A 24,925-nucleotide genomic window follows, 5' to 3' on the forward strand; every position below is an offset into this window, starting at 1 on the left:
AGTCAGACGGCTACACTTTCAGTGTCTTGATTCATTTCAACCAACACATTTTTGTGCAAGAAAATGGGCAAGAAAACCTTGCATAGACTTGTTCAAAAACCCCATAAACACTGCTCAGTTTTGAGTTTGCTCTCCTTGAGTAGCAGTTTTAACCACTGTTCCACCATGCTGCCACTTATAACTTTTTGCAAAAGTTGATTCATTTTGAATTTACAGGCAAAATTATGCACTATGAAGTCAGCCAGTTCAAGTGCTTTCACTGATCATTTGTGGTATCAAAGAAAGCATTATCATATGGAATATGCAGGTAGCACTGCTACAAAGAAATATGTTACAGAGTTGATATTGTTTTTAAGAAATCATTAGTAGGTACAGTGCTGCCTTACTAATTCACAGTACTGTGATTTCAAATTTCAATTTTAAGTAGAATATTTTGCCATATTTTTGTCAGATTTCACACAAATGTGCTGACTTTCACAAACAGTTTAAAATATTTTGATAGTTTAATTGGTGATGTGATAAATTTGTGCCTGTGAGAAAGTGTGTGAAAGAGAGAAATGTGACAGCTCAGGATAAAGCACTGTCTTGAGTTTACTGTTTTTTTTAGTTTATAATCCTAAAAGGCACAGAGGCACAAGTGGCATATAATATTCTCATAAAATGCTTTATTCAATATTGAGTTGCAAGGCAGGAAAAAGACTAAGACAGGGTGCCAGTCCATCACAGGGTCAAATGGGGCAACTAACAATTGACAATTAACTCTGCAGGGATTAGTTATCAAATCAAAAATTCTTGATCTGTAAGGCAGAAGCACTTACACTATTGTGCCAAGCATTGAACTGATACTGAAAAGTAAAAAGCTTTTTTTCTGTGCAATTATTTTTTTAATAGTTTAACATCACATTTTAATATTTGCTTTTTTTTTGCAGTGTGGGGGTTTGGAATCCTTGCAGTTACTCTTATCAACTTGGCAGCACTTCTTGGCCTGGCACTTATTCCTTGCACTAAAAAGCCATACTTCAACAAGGTCTTGACATATTTTATTGGACTAGCCATTGGAACTTTGTTTTCAAATGCTGTGCTACAGCTTATACCAGAGGTAAACTGTAATGCTTTTATAGTATATGTTTTCATTTTCGGAAGAGCATAGATTATCTATTAACTGTATTATTTTCAGGCTGACAAGCAGCATTTCAAGTGTTTTCATTAAGATTTAATTGTCTGCATAAAATATTTAGCAACCAGATTTATATCAGCCATAAATAACTTTACCTCCTTTAGCTTTAACGCACAAGGCGAAAAAAGAATTTGAGCAGCAGCATGAATTAATGAATGTTAGGCAATGATCAGTTTAAATATATAATTTATAATCTATTTTTTATTGTTATTTCAGTGATGTAATTTTGTGTGTATGTTTCTGTGGGTGCTGCCATTTTATGTTTTTAGTTTTCATGTGCCCTGCAATTTTATATTAACACTAGAATCCCTGAAGCCTACGAAAAAACTTGTAATCCGGGGCCACCTTAAATTCCTGCCCACCTTTCCATCTTTGCATCTTTTGTTTTACAAATGTGTCGATCAACAAGCAGCCTGCTGCCCTATCCCCCCACTGCCGCAGCTGAACTCGGGCAAAAAGTTCTCCCAGCTCAAGTCTTGTTTATCTGGGTGTGAGGTGCCTGTCATTGTGTAGGGCAAATAATATATTGTTATTTGGAATACATGCATTATAGTACTAATGACAAAATTTTGACATGAAGTGTATAGTGTGTGAAGACTGAAGTCCAAATATCAAAAAAAGAATACCTTGGCGAGCTCTGTGAGCCCTGCTGTTTCATTGGAGGACATGCATGTGGCAGATTGACTGGCAGGATAACAGCCAACCTGTTGCTGCATCCAAACGGTGCCATCTTTTGCCTTTACAGCTGGTGCAGCTGCGTTGTTCTTATGTGTGAGTGGACTTTTCTTGCAGGGAGGGCTTCTGTTTCTTTCTCCAATGCAGAACCCTCATCCTCATCTGAGCTCACCTCTGTTATACCACATTTTTATTTGTAAGCAGTAGTGGCAGATCAGGGGGAGTGTGAACGTGACTGAGAGAATAAAATTGAATTAAAAAAAAAACACTAATCTTTACAAGTACTATAAATTAACACCGGCTGTTACAGACTCAAATCAAATGTATGTTTTTATTGTATAATAGTAACATTAAAGGCAGCTCATTACTCAAAATGGTAATTCTGGGAAGAAGCTGGAATTGAACCCAGGACCTCCTGATTATGAGGCAGTACTTCTTAGCGCTACACCACCCAAGTGGTTATATCAGTGTCATACCCTAACCCGATTTCTTTTTCTTTGGTTATATTCTTGAATAAAAGTGCACTTGTTTTGTTATTTGTGTACCTTTTGTGAAAGTGTTTATTTGATATTTGGACTTCATTCTTCACACATTATGCACTTCATGTCAAAATTTTGTCATTAGTACTATAACATGAAAAAAGTTTCTGTTTTTGCTATGTGTTCAACATTTCTTGCATTTCCTATCATCCTACATTTACATAGATCATTGTAGACATGAAACACACATGAAATGCATGTATTCCAAATACTGATATATTATTTACCCTATACAGCTCCTGGTACCTCATACCCAGATAAACAGACTTGAGCTGGAAGAACTTTTTGCCTGAGTTCAGCTGCAGCGGTGGGGGGATGGGATAGCAGACTGCTTGCTGCTTGTGCTTATCGACACATTTACAAAACAAAAGACAATAATGGAGAGGTGCGAAGAAATTTAAGATGGCCTGGGATTATTAGTTTTTTCAAAGGCTTCAGGGATTCTAGTGTTAATGGTATTTATTATGCTTAGTGGTTGTTATACAGTATATGTGAGTACCAAGTGACCAAAGTCACCATAGTGGTCATGCTATGTAAAATGACCACATGCATTAAACAGTGTCAGATTCTGGTTATGTCATGGTTCTGGTTTTTGACCACAACTTTAGTTTTGTCCTGAGAACTATGGTTGTTGATCTAAGATTCTAATGCACTGTCCTCTGCTGGGTCAAAATATCCTTTGAATCACCCTAAAAAATAAAAACCAAACGTAAACACCAGAGATGTTCTAAACTATTTTGAGGACTGCGCTAAAGACACACTTAACTGTATTAATGGAGGACAAGGAGGAGGAGGAGGTTGGGAGCATACACTGATATCGTGTTGCCACACCCACCACACGACAAACCACGTGGTTTGGGATCAGAGTGCAGTGGGGACATGGTTAAAACGTACCTGTTTTTGCTTAGTGCCATCTAAATCATGGCAAAGATTTAAACCTCTGATTGAATACTTGAGGATGGTTCAAGTGATGTTACAATCATCTACAAACTATTTCTGTTTTATTCTTTTATAATACACTGTATAAAAACAGTCCTCAGGTGCATATTTTCCTTTTTTCAAATGACACTACAAAGATTATTAAACACCCCTTTGTTGTTAGTTTGCTGCTTTACCTACATAGCTGTCAAAATACTAAAAGGAAAATTCTCTTGGCAGATAAGAAGGCTGACATTTAACCATGCCATATTCTAGGTTAGGTGAGCAGTATTTGATGGACTTTGTACATTCAAACACCAGAGTCTTTTGATCTTAAAACACACAATTTCCCCTTTGTTCTCCATTGTCCATTTTCCCATTCACAGCACATACAATTGTTTGTACATCAAGATGAGTGAATTATAATGTGGGCAAAACTTTGTTCTAGATTAGTGTCTGTAAATTCATGACAGTCTGTCATATTTCAGTCAGAAATGTATCTAGGATTATACAGTATATATATATAAAGTAATTAGACGGTGGCCCCATTCACTAATAGGTTGGAACTGTCCATGGTGTCTTATTACTTGCTCAGTGTATTGTTTTTAGCTTAACTTTTTTAATCTTCTGCACATGTGGTCAACTGTGAAAAACCAGTTCGCTTACTTCTAGAATCCATCCATCCATCCATTATCCAACCCGCTATATCCTAACTACAGGGTCACGGTGGTATGCTTGAGCCAATCCCAGCCAACACAGGGAGCAAGGCAGGAAACAAACCCCGGGTAGGGCGCCAGCCCACCGCAGATATAAGAGAATCCTGATTTGTAAATTACAGCTAAAGCTGAATTTTCCATCAAGTGATTTTATTTATCTTCGCATGGTAAGTGAGTTATGTAGTATTTGCTCACCTGCTACCAACCCTTTCTCTGTGGAATTTCCATTCTTTACTGAGCAGGATACTGTAAATTAACTGGCTCACCTGATGAAGGAGCTTCTGGATGGGTGCTCTGCTTTTCAGAAATGTGTCTGAACTTGGTTACAGATGATGCTCAGCAGCTGCTTGGTTTCTCACTGTTAGAGATTGACTAAACTAGTCTTCCACTTAAACGTTAAGGTGTAGATGTCTACTTTTAACTGTTCAGATGTTAAGGTTATTTTAAAGCAGCAGGCAGTGTGGTGTAATGGTAAAGGATTTGGCCTTCAAACCTATAAGTTGTGAGTTCAAATCACACTACTGACACTGTGTGACGGAGTAAGGCACTTAGCCCGTCTGTGCTTCAATTGTAAAACCAAAAGAAATGTATCATTAATGTTATACGTTACCTTGGATAAAGGTGTCAGATAGACATTGGTTAATATAAAATATTGCTTCTCATAGACAGGAATGTGCATGGAGGTCTTTTTATCTGCCTGAAGAATTTGTCCTCATTGCCCTTATGTCTGTTTATATTCCCTGACAAGCAAACAGACAACAGCTAGCAGTGAAGAGCACTGAGGTAGAAAATAGATATCCAGGTTCTCTGATGTTAATTTCCACTGTGTTAATCTGAAAAAAAAACTTTTTTCTCAGATATTACTGCAGGTAAAAGTTGGATCCACAAACAACATCCTCCTCTTTTAATGTGACCTATAAAATTCCAAGGTTATTCATCCCATAAATACACTATAATATGCTCATTCACACATATAGATAGATAGACATATCAAGAGAACCTGGCAATTTCCAGGTTTGATGACGTTCAAACTTGAAACTGTCATTCCAAGTAATCAAGGGAGCATTCAAAATGAGCATAAAAGGACCATAACCAGTGACTGCAGTAATTTTGTTGTTTTTGGGAAAAAAATAAATTTGTAAGTAGCAGCACAAAATTACTAAGATTGAATGACATAGCATGACAGACCTGAACATTATTAAAAATTGTTTTTGGTTAAAAATAGACAGTCTTGTATCCAATGAATCTAGCAGTGCATTGCCATCTACTATTATAGTTCTGTGTGGACCAAGCCATATCACAGTCTACTATCCATGATGAAGGGACCAAAATTATTTTAAACTTCCTAAGTGTACAGTATGTAGGAAGTAACCAAAAAAGATTAAGTTTCACACTGGTGGAAGCCCATGTGAAATCCTAGGCAAGGTTTAAACATGGCACATACAAAAAAACAACATAAGTGCACAAACAATGGATGTACAAAACACAGATGCCTTTGTTTAACACAATAGACCAAAGGAATGGCGACCTAAAATTCTTGGGTTATTATAAATATAGTAATAATTAATATACAGTATTAAACAGATGCTTTGTCTCTGAAACTATGTACATTATACTGTACATTAAATCACTTATACATAACACAATAATTGGAGTACTTTCACAACTGACATTTAACACAGTTTTAGGACTGATATGATATTCAGAGCTTTTCTGTTTACAGTTTTACCTTTGTGGACTTCTTTACTATAAAGTGCTCTAGGGCATTGTCATTTGAAATATGACCAGCAACCTCAAGGTACTCATTACAGCCTGTTTAGATAGTAATAGTAATAATTCTTTACATTTATATAGCACTTTTCTCACTACTCAAAGTGTTCTCCATGCTGTGAGGTCCTGGGACATGAACCCATGATTTCCTTACTTCAAGGCAGCAGCATTGCCATTGCACCCCCTGGAATAATTGTTATGACATTACATTAACTTCAGGCTGAATGTGCAATATTTTCTTTAAAGTCTTTCTGACCACTACAAAACTTGGTGATATCTATGATGTCTAGATAGCACTGTTATGCACAGGGACAGACTAAAGAGAGAAGGGGGCTCTGGGCTTGAACAATTGTTTATGTCTCCCCATTGGCATTCTAAGGGACCACAGAAAAACTAGTATGAAATGTCAAAAACTTGAAGAGGCACTGCACAAGAATAGCAAGTAGTATGTGAGTATGTAATCGGTGTGTGAATAGCAGGGAAAAACACAAAAACAGCATGTGGGATTATAAGTGATAAAGAGACAGGGAAAGAGTATACAACGACAAAGCTTAAAATTATACTTGATAGCCATCAGAGTACAGTATGCCATGACAAATATCAACAACAAAAGACAGTCTGATCCATCAACAATCAATTTTGAGAGAGTAAGAGCCAGAAAAGGAGAGACAGAGGAAAAATATTTTAAAATAGGTATATTTAGCTATTAATATAAAACAAAGAAAAATATAAAATGAAAGTAAAAATAGATAAAAAATACTTTTTAAAATATCATTTGTGGGGGATGTCTGTTCTTTATATGGTCCGGAGTAACAAGCAGGGACTGAACAGTACCTACCCCGGGATGCTAGTTGGCAGCCCCCCTTGGTGGCAGTGGTGCCTCGAATTCCAGGTGGGCTATAAAAGGAGCCAGCAGCCACCACTCCAGGAGCCAGAGTCAGGGGGAAGTAGATGAAGTTTGCCAGAGAGGAGTGGTGGAGAAAAGAGAAGGGCAAAGGGAAAGAGAAGAAGAATTGTGTGGGCTTGTGCTTATTTGGGACTGTGTTGTGCCTGAGGGAACTGGGAAGACATTGCCCACAGGCAAAAAAAGAAAAATAAAACATTTATTTGTTTTATTAGTGTGCCTCCTGCATCTGTCTGTGCCATGTTGAACGCGGGTATAGCGGCTCACATTAAATTAAAAATGCATCAGTAGGTTTAGTTTTTCACCAGTTTTCATACTCTAGGCACTTTTGTACTGCTTGTTAAGTATACAGAGATAGGGCCAACTGAGTGATTTTACAAAGTATAATTTCTGATTGGTCAACAACATTCTGCTTATGTATTTAAAGTGTAGGGAAGGATTTTATTTTTAAAAAGGATTCTTTAGGACTGTGTGAAGTAGGTGGAGTGGTGACTCTGAGGCTGTGAATTTGCAGTGGCACCTGGAAGGTTGCTGGTTCAAATCCTGTAAGTAGCAGAAGTGACTCTACTCCATTGGGCCCGTAACCTTCTATTGCTTTGTCCTGAGTAAGACGTTAACCTGCAAGAGGTCCTCCAACTTGCAGGGAAAACTTGGGGGTTAGTGGAAGGGCTGGCACTCCAGCCACCATATAAAACTCACTCTGTTCTAGTGCGGTGCTGAGGTGTCACAGGTTGAACGTTTCCACTTGGTTCCCTGTCTGGGGTGTGTGGCAACACACTGTAACCAGTGCATGCTCCCTACCTCACTCTTTCCCTGTGTGAAGTGACATGAAAGTTGGCAAAAAATGCAAACACCTGACAAGTAAGCTGAAAGTTTCTCACTTGTGACATCCAGGATGGTCCATGAGATGGTATGAGTAAAGGTTTTGTTGATCAATACATTTCAATGCCAGTTGTTTAAATTATTATATACACTAAGTGAAAAAGAAAGCCAGCAACTCGCAAGAACTGACATCAGACCACATGTGAACCCTGCAATTTTGTTTTAATGTGTGGAGCTGGACGAGAATCTGTGCACATCTATTTAGCTCAGTTACAATTACACCAAGTTGCTCTCACTTATAAAAAAACTGAAATTATGTAAGGGATCATCCATACATCATGCTTATGCCATTCACCCCAGAGATCAGTTAACAGCAGTTTTGAAAGTTGTTCATTCAGAGTTAATCTTTTTATACAAAGCGTCACTTTTGTATGCTACACTCTTACTAGAACAATAGCCTATAATGCAGTCACTGTTATAACATGGCAAATCGCTTTTTTCTTTATGTTCTGTCAACCCATTTCACTGTTCAATGATCAATTATTTATTGAGAGTAAAATATGATACATTGCAATGTAAAAAAGAAATCAAATATATAATATTACAGATAGGTTGGAGAAAATACTTCCAAAACATATTTCAAAAGTCTTAATGTTAAGGGTATTAAACGTTAGAGTGGTGATAATCACCATCTCACCAATCCCCTCCTCCCAAGAATCCATGACCCCAACCTTAAACTGGTTGCACAATTGCTAAGTGATTTCATTTCATAGTTACATTGCTTGTAGAGTGATAAAACAAACATCAGTTATTTGAGACTAGAGAAGTGCCAAGTCTGCTCTGTGAGTTGCTACCAAGATCAGCAGTTAAGTAAAACCCTATTCAACTCCTACATTAGAGGTCATGCGTTTCAATGTTCAACTTGTTTATCAATATTTGTTTTGAGAATGCAAGTGAGCATCTTTATAAATCTAAAGTCCTTCTTTTAGGAACTGGTATTAGCTTTTCTCTTATACTTTTATTTATTTTTTTCTTCTCTTTTGCCAATTATTAATATATTACTTTTTAACAGGCTTTCGGATTTGATCCTAAGGTGGATGATTATGTTTTTCAAGCAGTTGCAATATTTGGAGGATTCTATCTGCTTTTCTTTTTGGAAAAAGTATTGAAGATCATATTAAAAGCAGACCAGGTAAGGCTATTCGCTAGCTCTGAGGCTAGGGATCTGCACTGGCAACCGTAAGTTTTCCGGTTCAAATCCCGTAATTGCCAATAGGGACTCTGCTCTGTTGCGCCCTTAACCTGCAATTGCTGAGCGCTTTGTGTAATGAGAAGAGCGCTATATAAATGCAAAGAATTATTATAAGTGTTTAATTTTTAGATTACAAATGGTATTTTGAGCAAGTTTCAGATATTCTAATCTGTTTGATGGATACATTTACTTAAAAAAATATGTTGCCAATAAAAGTAAGGGTATTTTGTGTCTACTTTGCAGAGTAAAGACGGTTGAGTTGTGATGCTTGTGCAAATTCATTAGAGTGTTTGCAATTTCTTGCATTTGCTGCTGCATAGGTGGAAAGTGTGGTATAAAGGAGCTCCAGTAGTGTCTGTTTACACATTCTGATAAGTTACTTGTTGGCTGAAAGTACTGAGTGTTAGTGTGTCACAAAGAGTATGTGCAGAATTGTTCATAAAGGCCATCAGTTGTTTTTTCATTCTCTCCATTGCTGGGGTTGATAGTATGTCTCATAAATGAGCTTGCCTTTTTAATCAGCTTATTGATTCAGTGGGCTTCTCTTGAAGTGATGTCATCAGCCCAGTATACCATACCATAGAAAATCACACTGGCCACCACAGTTGTGGAGTATGGAAAGAATGTGACTACCCACATTAAAGGAGTGCAGACTCCTAAGAAAAAAGAGCCTGCTCTTCCCTTTCTTATATAGTTCCTCTGTGTCCACTTCAGCTGAGACCAGTCCAGACTTTTAGTAATTGTAGGAGTGCACCACTTCTTTATCTGTTCCCTGAATAGTGATCTGACATATAGGCTCTTTGGAGCAGTAAAAGTCAATAACCAGTTCCTTGGTTTTGCTGAAATTGAGTTGCAGACAATTTTCTTTGCACCAAGAAACAAAGTTCTTCTCCTGACTCTACTACTCTGTCTCATCCCCTTTATCAATACACCCCATAAGTGTATAATCATCTGAGAATTTCTGCAAGTGATATGACCTGGGATTATATTTATGCCGTAGTATGAGGTGTACTGAGTGAAGAGAAAAGGAGACAGTACTGTTCCTCGTGGTGCTCCAGTGTTGCTCACATCCGTATCAGAATCACAGTCCTGATTGCTGCCACTGCTGCAAATATTGCATCATACAGTGCATTGAACAGTTTTGTTATCATGTAAAAATCTGTTTTATTATTATGTAAATTTAGACATGTGAAAATAACTAATAACATATAAGTATAATAACAGCATTAGTCTTAAAAAATACAGCTCTTATCTTTGGAAAATTAGTTCTTTTAGCATTGAAAGCACAATTGGGTATATGTAGATATTGGATTTGTTTTGCTGTTGTCAGTTGTTTTAAGCATATCTTTGCAGCTCAGTGATGGTCTAATGTGAATTTCCCCTTGGGATTAATAAAGTATCTATCTATCTATCTATCTATCTATCTATCTATCTATCTATCTATCTATCTATCTATCTATCTATCTATCTATCTATCTAATGCTGTTGCTATTCTTTTGTAATGACAGCATGGGCACAGTCATTCTCATCTTAGTCCTTCAGAAGAGTGTCCACCCCCATCTGATGGTGCAGAGAAAATGGTCATGGAGAGCAATAAAAATGGAGACACCATATTTAACACACAAATTGTCACCATAACCAATTTTGGTACCATAAGTGACAGGGGCAGTATTGATTCAAGCATTAACACAATATCGGTAAGTTGCCTTGCAATGCAATTTAAGATCTATGTTGTAAATAAAGTTGAAATTGAAGTTATGTTTTTTTTTAATTTGTCAAATTTGCACCAGCCTGACTGAAAAAAATACTTGGGAAAAGTCAAAAATATTTCAGTCCTTCACTAGTCCTTCCAAAAGCTAGTGTAAAAGAAAAATGAGATGTCTGGGTATTATTCAGTTTGGCTGCCATAAATAAATAAAAATAAAGGAAACAATTGGAGTCTTGGCCTAAAGGTTTATTGCTGTAGGAAGCAATCAGTTCTAAGCAGTTCTTTGCAGACGGATGTTTCGCATTTGGCATGTAGATAATATCTTGATTACTAAGCAACAGGCGGTATGTGCAGGGTGTACACATTTCATTACATTTAAGCAACTTAACAGTGAAGATATAACCTCCATGAAAAGCACTGTTAACTATTAACAAAGTATTTTGCAAGCTGTGCTATATACTGGCCTTGAATCAGCTGCAACTGAATAAACACATTTAATTCTTTTTGAACCCAGCTGGATATCTAGGTATGTTTATTTCTATACTCTGTAGTACCTCTATATAGTATGTGCCATCAGTAGATTTTAAATTTAGTGGAATTATTTGGTCTTTACTGTATCTTTAGTAATTGTTTTACATTATGCATTAATTCAAAAAGGCCTGCTGCATTGTGCAGGACCCTTCTCATCTCTCTCACGGATTCTTCATTCTTTTACCCTCTACAGTATCAGAGTCAGATTTGTTAAGTTATGCAGTAGGTTTCTCCCCTAGGCTGTCAGACACTTCAACATGATGTGGGCCCCGATGATCTTTCACCTTACCTTAATATCTTAGATCACAGTCTCTCACTGCAATTTATGTGCAAGTCACATAATTTATCATGTCAAAAGATCATTCACTGCATTGATATATGGAACTTGTATTAAATGAGCGTCTATTGAAGTGCAAAAACAAATTAAATCATGCAAAATCAGAAAACACAAAAACAAACTGGAAACACAAATCAGAAGACGCAAAAACAAACTGAATACACAAAAACATATTGAATGCTCAAAAACAAATTGGAAAAGCAAAAACAAATGAGAAAATGCAAAAACAAATCAGAAACAACAAATGCAAATGGAGCAGCACACAAACAAAATGAAGACTGCGTAAACAAATTAAGAAGCATGAAAACAGCGCATACCCCAAATGGAGGCAGAAAAAACAGTGAAAGCTGAAGTTGTAGTGGGGCTACATAATAATAGTATGCTCTGTATTTGTGGTGAGTGCGTTTTGTTTTCATCGTCCCGTTTACTGTCCGTTATATGTGCGTCAATAACTGTTGTCTCCATAAGTGCAGAGGGGAAGGATGATGGAGAGATGCCGCAGCCACAAGACGGAAATCACCTGTTGGATCCAACAGTTACATCTGGGACATTTTGCATTTAAAAAAGAGAAGTGAAGGTGAGAGAGAGAGGCGAGGAGAGAGAGAGGAGACAAATCGTTAGGAGAAAGGAGACGATTTACCTGATCATTTTCAAACTCATCACTGCCGTTTATTGCTTCATTCCACTGCTTGCTTTTTCCACCACCGATTCAACATCATGACAACCAGAGCTGAGAAACCCCAGGGTCAGGTTCATACCAGCCATTGCCAGGACTTTTTACGGTGAGGTCATTTTGTTTTCAGGAAGGAGTACCAGCATCAGTACTTTATTTTGAACTCATTTTTCACCACATTTCAATTGCTGTATTTACTTAATCCGTGTTTGTATTTGTGTTACGTGTTTTTGTTTATTGTTTAAGGGCAAGAGAGGGTTTAATGTAAATATTTGTATATTTGTGTTTTTATATTGTAATTAGTCACTGGTGTTTTTGGGATAGTGGTGTTTTATGTACATATATATATATTTTTGAATATTTATTTGTCTTTTCGATTTACAATATATCTGTGTTTGATTTTACATATCTGTTTCTGTTTTCTGGTTATTTCGTCATGTTGAGAAAAGTAAGACATCTTGTAAGGAATATGGCTAGTTATTAGAGCAAGAAACCTCAGGTGATCCAACAAATAAGTCTTGGTAGTGTAGTGGCCGGTTTGAGTAAGGGGTCAGCCGTTGCAAAGTTCATCACGATTTAATCCCAGCTTTTTAACGAGTGGTGTGGTGAAAGCCAGAATGCTAAAATGTAAAAGACAACTGTTATCTTTTTTAGGTATTTTATATACTTTAGCAGAAAAGATTACATAACTTTGAGCACTTTAAGCCAAAGCAGTGGCAGTGCAAACTGGGGTTTCTCCAGTAAATGGGTTTGTATCAAGGAGAAATCTGCAAGCATTGCAGAACGAATCTGATGCCTTGGTATCAGATATAATAGTTTTGTCTAAAATCAGCCAACTAACAAATCACATTAAATCACTGGATCTGGAACTGTAATGATCAAAAGTGCTCTTGAAAGAAACTGCTATGAGAAACTCCACAAAGTAAAATAGTTTTTTGTTTCATCCACAAATGACAATACTATAGCGGTCCAGGTCTGAATGTGAGAGGGACACGCTCTTCCGGTGGATATCCACTGTCTGAAGGAGCGTAAATACCCGTAGAAGCCATCTATAAAAGCAGTCCTGTGAGTAACAGGTACAAGGGGTTGTAGACTGTGCTTCCCCCGACAGCTAAAAGCTCATTGGTTGCTATGCTTGGCCTCTGGTGGGTATCATGTGAGAAAGTTGGCCTTGGGTTGGTTCATGGAACCTGGTGATAGTGTGGTGTATGGGTCTCCTCTGACCCTGGGAGAGCAAAGTGCAATGGAGCTGGTTGGCGTGTATGAACTGAAGAAGTGAATGGTGTGACAGATAGGGGGCGCTATCGCTCCCTTGAACCCCTGTCTAAGACTCCAGACACCAGATAAAAGTCCAAAAGTAGACTATACTTATTAACAACAGTGCACCAAGCACCCTCCTCTCCACAATACTCATTAAATAAACCACAGTAACTACAATAAACAATCCTCCACTTCCAGACGTGTTGCCACCCTTCCACCCAGCTCAGCTCACTGTCTGGGAGCTGCCACAGTCCTTTTATATTCCGTGACCCAGAAGTGCTTCTGAACCCTCAGTCCATGTGACTTCTTAGCACTTCCGGGTCAGATCAAAGCTCTTCTTTTTTTCACCCCGGAAGCACCTCATTCCCCTTGTCCATGTGACTCGGATGTACTTTCAGGACGTAGGGCAAATAATATTCTTTGCTCCTCCCTGCAGCTCCACCTAGCGGCCCCTGGGGTATTGAGCAGGGCTGTGGATGAAAACTCCATTGTCCAGGATTCCCTGCTGGTCTTCAGGGCACCTCCATGCTGCAAGGAGGGCTCCATCTAGCGGCCTGGGGGTATTGGCCAGGATGACAAGCCGGCCATAGACCACAATGGTAATTTTTTTAGAGACACATCCAGCAGTCTAGACATAAAGTGACTGATTCCATTTCTCCTTCTCTCTCACCCCCAAGTCATTACAATACATTTTAGGCTGACGTCTAATACTATAACGGTGTTGACGTAAAAATGAAGAATACTAGGAACACAACTTGTCATACAAACACTACATTGAGCATGTTAAATGACACATGTCCATAGCTTCCATACTAATGTAATAAAAAAGGTCAATATCAAACATTTTTCAGTGATGTCACCATAAAGTTATAGCTTGACCACCAATTAAAAATACTGAAATATGAAATATGTAATACTGTACTTTAAACACTGCTCTGGTGGAGAGTGCTTGAAGTTATGCAAACATTATCATTTCTTCCAAAGTACAAAAATACCTGCAAAAGATAAGAAATCTCTTTTACTTTATAGCATTCTTGCTTCCACCACACCATTCATTAAAAAGCTGGTTGATGAACTTCAGTTTTCACAATTTTTTTCAGCCTCCATTTGGGTTATGCGCTGCTCTTTTTGTTTTCATGTTTCTCAGTTTGTTTGCATAGTCTTCATTTTCTTTGTGTGCTGCTCCATTTGCATTTGTTGTTTCTGATTTGTTTTTGCATATTGTGATTTGTTGTATTCAATTTGCTTTTGTGCATTTCAATTTGTTTTTGCATTTTCTCATTTGTTTTTGCACATTCAGTTTGTTTTTGCAGGTTTTGTTTTGTTTTTTGCATTTTAAATTTGCATTTGTCTATTCAGTTCATTTTTGCGTTTTCTGATTTACTTTTGCGTATTCAATTCGTTTTCGCATCTTTTGATGTTTTTTTGCATATTTAGTTTGTTTTTAAGTTTGCTAATTTGTTTTTGCACATTGCACTTCAGGGCCACCGTAGTAGGTATTGGCATATTGCCTATTAAAATTGTACATTTCACAGTTTTGTCTATTTGTGTACACTGTCCTGTCTTAATTACACTATTTGTACACTCTGAGCCTTGAGCTTTGTCATTTTGACTCTCTTTATACTTGTATATGATTGAGATGACAATAAAGTTTAGTTTGACTTTGACTTAATGTGGAAATCAGAATTTGGATTCTGACCTTCAATAAAGTAATGGTAATTTCAATTCATGACACATTTACTGTACGTTCTATCAGGTCCATTGATTAACTGTGTGAGTGCCCAGGAGGAAGGGCAGGCATCCTGGCTGGGGTAGCAGAAGGTTTCAAACCTGGCCAGGAGGCCATAATGGAGGGACTGGGAGAATGGACTCACCAGGATCAGGCCATTATACAGCAGGCGGCAGTGTTCCTCAGGGCTTAACCCGATTAGGACACCTGCAGGGTTGCGTGGGAAATGGAGTCCGGAAATGCAACCCTGTCAGGTCCTTTGGTGTATGTCAGAGGGCGCTGTCAGGGGAGGACTGCCATAGTTTCTGCATGACCTGGAAGTGTTCTGGATGACTGGGACAAGAGACCAGAAGCAATTCCTAGCTTAGGTTTACAAGAAAGCCCATGGCCATATTTGATGGTGTCAGAGTTGGGAGGCTGTGGAGGAGCAAGAAGGATGGTTATGCTTGGTGCTTTATTTTGTTATTATTCTTGTGAAGGAGGTGCTGGGGCTGAATGAAACCCTTTATTTGAGGTGGAAGAGTGTCTGGGCATTACAGTGTCTGAGGTTTGGGGCTCTCTTGCACCGCCTTATGGCTGCAATTGTTATGACAAATCTATCTTCTCATGAAAAATATCCTACAATGTATTTCTCTTAACTGTTTATCAGAGGTTTTGCTTTAGAAACAGTGTGATCACACGCTGACAGTTTTAGAATACTGGATTTGAATATCCGCCTGGACAATGTCTGTGTGCAGTTACTATATTCTTTCTGTATCAGTTTAGTTATTTTTCTAGATATTTTGATTTTCCTCAGTTGTCCAAGAACATGTGCAAGTCAGACAGGATGTACACAATTGTGCCCTGTGAAAGACCAGCAACCTGTCCTGGGTTGTTTCAGACCCAATACCTGATAGAGCCCTCACAGTTCTGAACTGCAGAACGAAGGCACAAAAAATGGATAAATTAATATAATATTTGCCATTTATAAAAATTCAGGGCACTTAAATGTATTTTGAACACTGAAAAACTCTCTGTTCAGAGCAGTGGTTAAATCATAAGCATTGCTTATGGACATTTAACATAATGCAAATAACAGAGGCATTACCTTTACTGAGATCCTTGTTTTTCAGCTGTGACAACTAATGAAATACCTGAATTACTAGAGCATTAATGGTCAATATTATAGCACAGAAGCCAGCATTATGAGCACACAATGCCTGGATCCTAGTTTGACTGTGGCTGCTCATCGTCTGTATGTTTTCCCCATGTTTGTGAGGTGATTCTGGTTTTCTCCCAAAACTTTAAATACTTTTAGGTTTCTTGTAAATAGTAAATATTGCCAATTGTAGGCTTCAACTCTCAGCAATCCAGTAATTGAAAAATTAATGAATGGAGTGGAATGTAACAATGCATTATTACAGTATGCTTACAGTATGTGTAAGAACAAACAATATTTTAATTGAGTACAGACACTGTGGAGTAAAATATGTGTATTTACAACAGTTAGAGTAAGATAATACTTTCTACTGGCAATGATATACAAATGTAATCAGAAATACTTGATGAAGAGTTATATCACAATGTGCAAGTTGCGTTTTCAGACAAATATGATTATTATACAATACGATGAATAAATATAGGCAACTCAGGTTAATTTGTCAATGTACTGTCATACCATGCAGTATAAATTTCATTATTAAAATAATAATAATAATAATTACAACTTAGATTAACTGCAAACTCTGTATAGGCCAGATATGAGTATGTGTAGAAGCTGGTTCATGCATTATGCCCTGATGTGTCAGTGTAAATTCAATCTCCCCATGACCTAGAGATTAGATTAAGCCTATTCAGAAATGGATGGATGTTCACAGTCCTAGGGCCATATGGTATTAGTTGTGGTTAGTGCTGCTGCCAGAAATCCACAATGACCAGAGGCTGATTCCCAGCTCTGGTTTCTCTGTATTTTCTGGGTATTCCAGTTTCCTTCTTCATCCTTATGATGTATGTGTTAATAATGGGTGACTGAATTTGTGTGGAGTGAAGAAGAGCAAGAAAGGGCATGAGTGTGCCTAGTGATATTCCTGCTTTGTGCCAAATCTTCCTGGGAGAGGTGAAACCCTGTAATATATTAAGGGAATTCTAAAAGTAGCTGCAATGACATTTACAGTGCTGTACACCTTACAGTATTAAATTCTAATAACAGGTACAGCACACTTTCCTTTATTAGAGCAGCAACCTGCCTTATATTTAATAACCACTGTTCTTTCTAACCTTTTTTCAAGTAACATTGACTCTCTCTCAAACTGTTATTAGGATACACAAGTCAAACGGAGCAGATGTTCTTGGATGAAGTGGCAGAAAATTGGCAACATTAAAACTATTGCTTGGATGATAACGCTAAGTGATGCTCTGCATAATTTTATTGATGGCTTAGCCATTGGTGCATCTTTCACCGTCTCCATGTTTCAAGGATTGAGCACTTCAATAGCCATAGTGTGTGAGGAGTTTCCACATGAGCTGGGTAAGCTGCTGCATTGTTTGAACATCATTCAGGAGCTTTTATTCTTAAGTTTTGTGTGCACACTACTAGAGCATAACTTGTGCATGGCGTTCATAAAGCAGTGCAGATATTTTCTTCCAGTAATTAGGTCTTTCTTGTTCAAGACATGGTAAGGAATTAAATCATTATCATTGTAATGGATTAACAGAATTATTCAATGTATTTTGAGATGCTATGATATGTCAAGTGTATTTTTAATTACAACCAAATCCAAAAACAAGTTATTGCTTTACTTAGTAACAAAATATGTAAGAAATATTTTAATGGAAAAATACAGAGAGATTAAATATAAAAAACCTTTATGTGCAGAAACTACGTTCTGCTCTTGGCTCATTGTCTGACATAATTTTTCTGTCATTAGGCATCAAGAATTTTTTATACAAAAGGATCTTTTTATAGAATACATCACCCAGTGTCCTCATTTTTTTTTTTGTTGTAGGTGACTTCATTATCCTGTTAAATGCAGGCATGAGTATTCCACAAGCCATGTTCTTTAATCTCCTATCAGCTTGTTCCTGTTATTTTGGACTCATTTTGGGAATTATCATAGGAAACAACTTCTCTCCTAACATCATTTTTGCTTTGGCTGGTGGAATGTTCTTGTATATTGCGCTGGCAGATATGGTGAGTGATCCTAATTGCAAGTCAGGGGCCTTCTGCACCTGACCGAACTCCATTTCACAATGGCTAATTTACAAATAATGTGAACATGTGCCAAAATCAGAAGAATACCTACTTGTTTCTCTTTTCATAAGACAAAGGCTCACTCTTATACTTTGAAACTGAGCTCCTGAGTTTGTTTCTTGTGTTACTTCATATTTACAGCATGAAAACACTAAATTATTTGTTTTCAAAATTGTTGTACAACCGGAAAATATGTTTCCTACAGCTCAGCCTGTGAATACAGGAACATTTTTCATCATTGAAAAGAGGATTCCAAACCTAGTTGTGCACATATTGTGTAAGTTCCATGTGTCCACAACATTTCAATTCTGAAGGATTTCTGTGTATGCAATCTAAATCTTAACAAATTACTGCAGGGCCCCCTACTGAACACACATGAACATTACAAAAAGCCACATTTACAGTAGATAAAATGTCATTCTTTTGAACTAAACTTTGATTCTAATTTATTATTTAAAAAATGTTTCTGTCATTATGGATTTGTAATTATATCGTAGCACCAATATTGGATTTAGGCAAAACATAAATGCATGGATACACATTTTGATTATTCCAAATTCAATATAGTTAATAGAATATAAAACAAAATAAAAATTGGATCTACTAAATCTACTAAATTATAATAACAGCACAGAGATGCAGGAAAAATGCATTATAATAAGAGGTGGAAAAAAATTATTACAACATTGTATAGAAATGTTTTTCTTTATAATACAAAATATTTCAAATTTATTGAAGTATCAGGATTTATGTTTTGAATCATATTTGGAAGTGCATCTTATTGCATGATTGAAAACAGAGCTACTTATTTTTTCTATAGATGAAGCATTAACATTAGCAATGCACCAACAAAGATTTCAGTACAGAATGTGGCATCCACATTTTAGTATAGTATTTGGATTCATTTGGATTTAGTTAAATTTTGCTTTACAGTGTTTGTAGACAAGTTTATATAGGATTGATTTGGTACGTTTTGCTTATGTTTAATTGTTGTGTTGTTAGTCAGATGTTCAGCTAGCAGGTTGTTTTCCCCATCAATAAACCATTTAGTTTCGTCCTGCTGCAGGGCTGGTCATGAAGGAATGACTTTTGTCTTATAAGGCTTGTGACAGCAGAGAGAAAGGGTTGGATTGAGTAATACTGTGTGTTCTACGCCTTGTATACAATGTGGATGAAATAAAACAACACAAATATAGTCTAAGAAATTATAAATAATGCATTCAAGTCTGATATTTGTACAATATTAGGTTACAAATATATGCAATCATTTTGCGTTTTTTTATCTACAGTGAGTGCAGCATTATTTAGTAGGGTAAATAGCACATTCACGTATTTTTCCTTAAATCAGCAGGAAAAAGCAATAATATACATGGCTGTTAGGTGATATTACTGTACTGTAAAGCATTTTTCTAATGTGATTTTCAGAATGTGTGTGTTTGGCATTCTGATTCAGATCTAGGCTTAAAGACCCTAAGTCAAAAGTGAAGGAAGAATTAAATGTATAAAAATAATTAAAACCACATCGTCTGGCAAAGACGAAAAAACAAAAAATTAGAAGCATCACTTAATTTAATTAATACTGTATGGAAATTAATGGTAAATTACCTAAATTATGGAAACATGCAACATTCCAGTTGGAAAGCCTGGGAATATAATTTAATCCTCTAGCAAATCCTGTAAAAATGGTAGCTTCAGCTAGATTTGAATGTAACGCTTTTTACTTATGATGAAATTGCCGGACATGGGTGCAATGGTTGCAGTGCCAAGTCAGTACACTGCTTAATTAGCAATTTCTTAAAGAACAACTCCAAAAATAAACAGAAATGTACACACACTGTTGCGCTAGCCATGCCTTTGCTTCTGAGACCTCCTGCCCTGCTTGTCTGGGCCATCTGTTTTTATGGGCTCAGGCCCCTGATTGGTGCTGTGGAAGAATTGGGAGATGTTGTTAGTGTCAGCATCCCCTTTCATCTTAGGGTGGTAGACTTACCAGAGCCTTTTTGGTGGTGACATGTATGACAAGCTGCAATCTTGTACTTTAATAAAGTTTTGGAGAGTTTAGATCAAAAGAAACACACACTAAATTGTAGGTCTGAAATAAAGGTACTTACAGTGCTGCATTTCCAGTAAAAACTGTCCGTTCTCTCCTGCTCATTTATAAATGTTAAATCACAGCTTCCAATTCAGATGGGTCTGTCAACTATTTTAAGAAACAGACCGCAGAAGTCAGGTTCCACATTTGAAATCTTTACTGGAGGTAACAGCAGGCAACACAAACACATTGTCACAACCCTTCTGAATATAAATCCAGCAATAAATTTAAAAAAGAAAGTATGAAATGACAGTGCTAGATGCATCAAGTGGAAATACTGAATAGGCCTGGACAGAAAGTGTAAATGTCTTAGATTTCACACAGAATATATAAAACATTACGCTGAATGGTGAATGTCAGTTTATAGTTAGAATCTGATAAACAGCACACTAAACCTGTACATTTAAATGCAGCAGATTCAATTCTGAAGTAATTATGTGAAGAATTAAAAGATGAAGGAAAAAAGCAGCACAATTATGACACGGAGAGTCCTATTGACCAATCAAGGAATTTTCATTAAGACTTGCCTAGCAAGATTTTAAAAAGCTAAAAAGTCAACATTGCAGCTTTACTCAACGTAATCATTGTAGAGTGATATTCTGGGCTGTTAGAAGTTTAAATGTTTAAGTTAAAAGCACAGTATATTAGGATGACTTTGTGTCAGAAATTACATTCTCCCACTCAGGATTATGGTTCAGGTTTTTGTTAAAATGATTATACTTTGTGGTGTAATTTATATTTTATAATAATAATAATAATGAGTGTATTCTACAATAAATATGTGTGCCGTGCTGGCTGATGTTGCCAGAATGTGGCCAGGCTCTCTGCCTTCTAAAAATTTGCCTAATTGCATTTTGTAAATTGATGAATGGATAACAATTGCATTCAGATAATAAAAAGTAACAATATCCAAATCATTAGTAAAATCATTATAAAATACCTCCCCAGTGGTTTAAACCTTTGGCTTTTCCTGCTCATGCAAACATAAGGATAACTTGTTCACTCCAAACCAGTGGCATTTTTGGCATGAAAATTCTGGTAAGGTCACATTAACTTAGTAAAGCGATGCTGTCAACCTGGGCAGATTCAATCTGAGAAGCCTTTCAGGTTGTGTGTGTGTGACAGAGTGAATGATTAAGAAAGAGACAGAGAGAGAAAGTGTGAGATATGACCAAGAACTTAAAGAGCAGGACTTACAAAACCTGCTCCTCAGCTTAAATCCATTGGCCTGGGTAGATGGCCACAGGCGATCTCGACAAGGATCCTGCCTTGCATTGGCTCATAGAGTTGGAGAAATTGAGTGGAGATAGTATTTCCTCTAAACTCAAGTGATCGATGTGAGGTAAAGCTTGCAGTGTGAGTACACAGGCAAGGTACATAGCTGAGAAAAGATTGTTGAAGCTGCATGGCAGGGGCCGTGGTAGATGGCGGAAGTGCAGCAACAGTGGCATTGTACGTCAATGGAGAAAGTAGGTGGCCTCTAGTAAACCTCACGTGAGGGAGCAAGAGAACGGCACTGCATTTTACAGTGTAGGCTACCAACCTCAGTGATGATAACATTTCATCCAAATAACAGCATTAAAAATTAACACGAAATAGAGATCTATCATCATATTATTTTGCCATACTGTACAATCACCAAATGATGGTTTTAATAGACATAGCAACAACAGCAACATTTATTTATATAGCACATTTTTATACACTGTGGTGGGCTGACACCCTTCCTGGGGTTTGTTTCCTGCCTTGCATCCTGTGTTGGCTGGGATTGGCTCCAGCAGACCCCCGTTACCCTATAGATAGGATATAGCGGGTTGGATAATGGATGGATGGATGGATTTTTATACAACAATGTAGCCCAAAGTGCTTTACAAGATAACAAAGAATGTTAAAAGAAAATAAAAACAATTACGATTAGGCAATAATATTAAAGAATAAGTAAATACAAAACAAGGTAAAGTGAGACGGCCAGGAGGACAGAAATAACAACAAGAAAAAAGGCATTCATATGTTTCTAATTTTTGGGCATTGGACATAGTGGTAAATTATAATTAATGTAAGTAATTGATGTGATTCATGAAAATGAAGACAAAAACTCCAAAATAGCAGGATGTACAAATTCATGCATCCTTTAAATTGTGTCACAAAGAAAGGGTAATGGGTCATTTAAAAGGGCTCCAGCCATCAAGCCCCAAAGTGTACTAAAAGGTTCAGGCTGCACATCTGCACATGAGCAAAAGTATGCCAAGAACATTCTTGGCTCCCAGTTCTTGCACAAGCAATCCAGAAACAAGCTGGTCATTCCAGGAATAAAGAAAATTTCAACTCCAAAAAGAAATACTTTTCTAAATACTTTGATAGGGCATCGAGCATATCATAGAAAATTGGAAACATTTGATTATGACAGCTTAGCTGAGTTTGCTATAAACATTTTAACAATGCATTAAATTATTGCTGTGGCGCAATGGTAGAGCTACTGCTTCACAACAAGGAGGCTGAGTTTGTATCACTGGTCTATCCTGAGTTGAGTTTGTATGCTTTTCTTGTGTTCGCTTGGGTTTCCTCCCACAGTCCAAAGACATACAGGATAGTTGGATTTGTGATGCTGAATTGGCTCTAGTGTATGTGTGTTCACCCTGCAATGGACGGGAGCTCTTTCCAGGGTTTGTTTCTGCCTAGTGCACTGTGCTTGCTAGAACAGGCTCCAGCTTCTCATGACCCTGCTCAAAATAAAGCAGGTTTAGAAAATGAATGGATTTAATTTTTGAGGTGAGTTTACTAATTATTTAATTTTTTGCACTATAGTGCAATCTTCTGGGGGATGGTGGGACAGAGCCCCACTCGACCTTAATGCAAAGATGCCTTGTCTCCGGACACATGGCTTTCCACCCAGTGACTAAACTGGGTTCAGGTTGTGTAAGCTGCATCCTACTGCAGTGCTCTACATCTGCAAAAGTATTTCCAAATAAAATAAATAAAATAAAAACTTAAACAAAAGGGAGCGTAACTTGTCTTTCGAATGTTGGGAGTTGATTTTAACGTATAATTTCTGGAATTTTATAATGCTAGTCATATAAGTCAAATGCAGAAAACTCATGCTATTAGTCCAAGATATTATGATATGCTAACACCCACTTGAGAGAGTAATCTCAGAGCATACTCCCTTTTTTGTGGGTGCTGCAATGTGCTGTATCAGCGAGTGCTCCTAACCTCTCTCTCTGTCTCTCTCTGTTGTGCCTACGTGACCACATGGTAATACCAGAACTTTTCCGAAGCAACATTTTTCAGTTCGGAAGCATTGATACGAGAATGCAGTCAGAAGTAGACTGCAGAGCTATAGCGCGTCTTTATGTGAAAACAGCAGAGAATTGTGACTGCATTCTCATACCAATGCTTGTGAACTGAAGTGTCTGCGTGCACTTTTTGTGGCATTACACATGTATTTTTTGAGCATGCCTGTGTCAGTAAATAACATTAGATCTGGCTTTTATGTAAGTAAAATATAAATGTTAATGTTTTGGGCACATGCACCATCCTTTGTTACCTATTTACCTTTATTTATTTACTTTACCTACACTGTAAAGTCACGAGTGCAGAGCTTCCTATGTTCATATACAAAGTACAGTATAGAGATGGAAAAAGAGCATTCTTGATCTGATGTAGAATCGTCGCCATGATTTCAGTTTACCTCTGTTATAGTGTGTCTATGTGAAAACAGCAGTGTCAATTGGGGGGAGGGCAGGGGGGTATGGGTTTGGGGAGTTGGGATCATGAACGCGGCTGAGAGAATAAAAAAAAGCTAACCTTTACAAGTATCATAAATTACACCGGCTGTTACAGACTGGAAACAAATGTATGTTTTTATTATAAAATAGTAAGAATAACAGCAGTTCACTTCTCAAAATGGAGTCGTGCAGGATCGAACTCGTGACCTTTTGATTGCCAGTCAGCAGAAGATACAGTTGTGCCACAGAGGCAGTCATAGCAAATGCATGTCAATGTCGCATGCTAACACAGCTTTTTCTCTTACCGCTACGCCATGGAAGCTGTTGTCTTTTCCTTGAACCTTTTGTGAAAGTGTTTCTTTGATATTTGGACTTCAGGCTTCACACATTATACACTTCATGTCTACATTTTGTCAATTATTACTAAAACATGAAACAATTTCTGTTTTAACAATGTGTTTACATAGATCGTTGTAGACACAGAACACACATGAAATGCAAGTGTTCCAAATAACGATATAGTATTTATAAACGTTGTCATTTTGCTTGTCTTCTCACTCTAATATACAACTCTAAGCAACTGACACGCAGGTAAACAGACTTCAGCTGAGAAAACTGTACGGGATGGGTGAGGTGATAGCAGGCTGTTTGGTGCTTATCAACAGATTTAGATAGATAGATAGATAGATAGATAGATAGATAGATAGATAGATAGATAGATAGATAGATAGATAGATAGATATTTTATTAATCCCAAGGACACATTCACATTTACAGGACAAAGGACGCTGACGAAGAGGTGAGAAGCGATTTAAGGTGGAACAGATTTTTGAGTTTTTTCGTAGGCTCTGGTAATTCTAGTGTTAAA

General features: G+C 37.3%; 1 protein-coding gene across 1 annotated transcript in view; it reads left to right on the forward strand.

Moving 5' to 3' along the window:
• Nucleotides 1-24,925, forward strand: part of slc39a8 (solute carrier family 39 member 8) — a 73,447-nt gene that overhangs the window by 43,980 nt on the left and 4,542 nt on the right. The window contains exons 3-7 of the mRNA XM_039759181.1: nucleotides 930-1,099; nucleotides 8,594-8,713; nucleotides 10,282-10,470; nucleotides 17,310-17,517; nucleotides 17,996-18,180. Of these exons, the coding sequence (XP_039615115.1) occupies nucleotides 930-1,099; nucleotides 8,594-8,713; nucleotides 10,282-10,470; nucleotides 17,310-17,517; nucleotides 17,996-18,180 (872 nt within the window). The remainder of the gene's footprint in view (nucleotides 1-929; nucleotides 1,100-8,593; nucleotides 8,714-10,281; nucleotides 10,471-17,309; nucleotides 17,518-17,995; nucleotides 18,181-24,925) is intronic.

Source organism: Polypterus senegalus, chromosome 7 (assembly GCF_016835505.1).
Source record: "Polypterus senegalus isolate Bchr_013 chromosome 7, ASM1683550v1, whole genome shotgun sequence".
Lineage (NCBI taxonomy): Eukaryota > Metazoa > Chordata > Cladistia > Polypteriformes > Polypteridae > Polypterus > Polypterus senegalus.